The 992-nt window shown below is 60.8% G+C and overlaps 1 protein-coding gene across 1 annotated transcript in view; it reads left to right on the forward strand.

Annotated features, from left to right (window-relative positions):
* The window catches only part of LOC104276731 (histone deacetylase 7-like), a gene marked incomplete at its 5' end in the record, with an annotated part of 2343 nt that extends 1503 nt beyond the window's left edge, over positions 1-840 (forward strand). The window contains 3 exon segments of the mRNA XM_009873152.1: positions 74-290; positions 380-464; positions 698-840. Of these exon segments, the coding sequence (XP_009871454.1) occupies positions 74-290; positions 380-464; positions 698-840 (445 nt within the window).
* Positions 841-992: the final 152 nt, after the last annotated feature.

Here is a 992-nt window from a genome sequence, read left to right on the forward strand (position 1 = left end):
CAAATGTAAGGAGGTGGCAGCAGCACCCGGGTTGGGGGGTGGCACCTCTCCAGGAGAAGATCTTTGGGGTCAGGCCATCCCGGAATGACGAACCACGGCCACAGCGTTCCGGGCAGGGAGGTTGATAACTCCCCTCCTCGGGCTTCACTCCTCCAGGTTTCGGCTACATGACGAAGCAACTGATGAGCCTGGCCGGCGGAGCCGTCGTCCTGGCGCTAGAAGGTGGCCACGACCTCACGGCCATCTGCGACGCGTCCGAAGCCTGCGTGTCAGCCTTGCTGGGCAACGAGGTGAGAGCCGGGGGCCAGCGGGTGGCGGCTGGGAGGGTCCCTGGGCACAACTCCCTCGCGTTGAACCCCTCGTGTCTCCAATTTGGCAGCTGGAGCCTCTCCCAGAAGAAAGCGTGAGGCAGAAACCAAACCCCAACGCCGTGCGCTCCTTGGAAGCCGTGGTCCAGGTCCAAAGTGAGTGTCTCCGGTCTTAGGGTCAATCAATTAACGTGGAAAAGCCAGGAGCAGCGTTTCCTCCCCTCTGCAGTAAACCCCACGGGCTCCAAGGGGACAGTCGGCATCAAAGACCCTGGTGGAGCTTCCCATCCTCCTCCTCATGGGAGGGTGGTGCCCCACGCGTGTGTTCCCTGCATGCAGATCTAGGGCACCTCTCACCCGGCATCTCCTGATTTTTGCTCCTCCCGCAGGTAAATACTGGGTGGCCGTGCAGCGTTTCGCCTCCAAGCTGGACTGCTCCTTCCTGGAGGCCCAGCACCACGAAGCAGAAGAAGTGGAGACAGTCACAGCCTTGGCCTCCCTCTCGGTGGCCGTGATGGTGGAGAAGAGGTGATGCTCTTAATTGATCCTGGGAGACGTGGGTCCCCGCGGGACACCCACGGGGTGAAGTCTTGCACCCACATGGTCAGGACTTGGGTTGGCTTCTGGGAGCTTCGGTGCTGAGCTCTTCCTAAACAAGAGGAAAAACGAGACCAAATCCTCTTC

The sequence above is a fragment of the Apaloderma vittatum genome, unplaced genomic scaffold (genome assembly GCF_000703405.1).
Source record: "Apaloderma vittatum isolate BGI_N311 unplaced genomic scaffold, ASM70340v1 scaffold28317, whole genome shotgun sequence".
NCBI lineage: Eukaryota > Metazoa > Chordata > Aves > Trogoniformes > Trogonidae > Apaloderma > Apaloderma vittatum.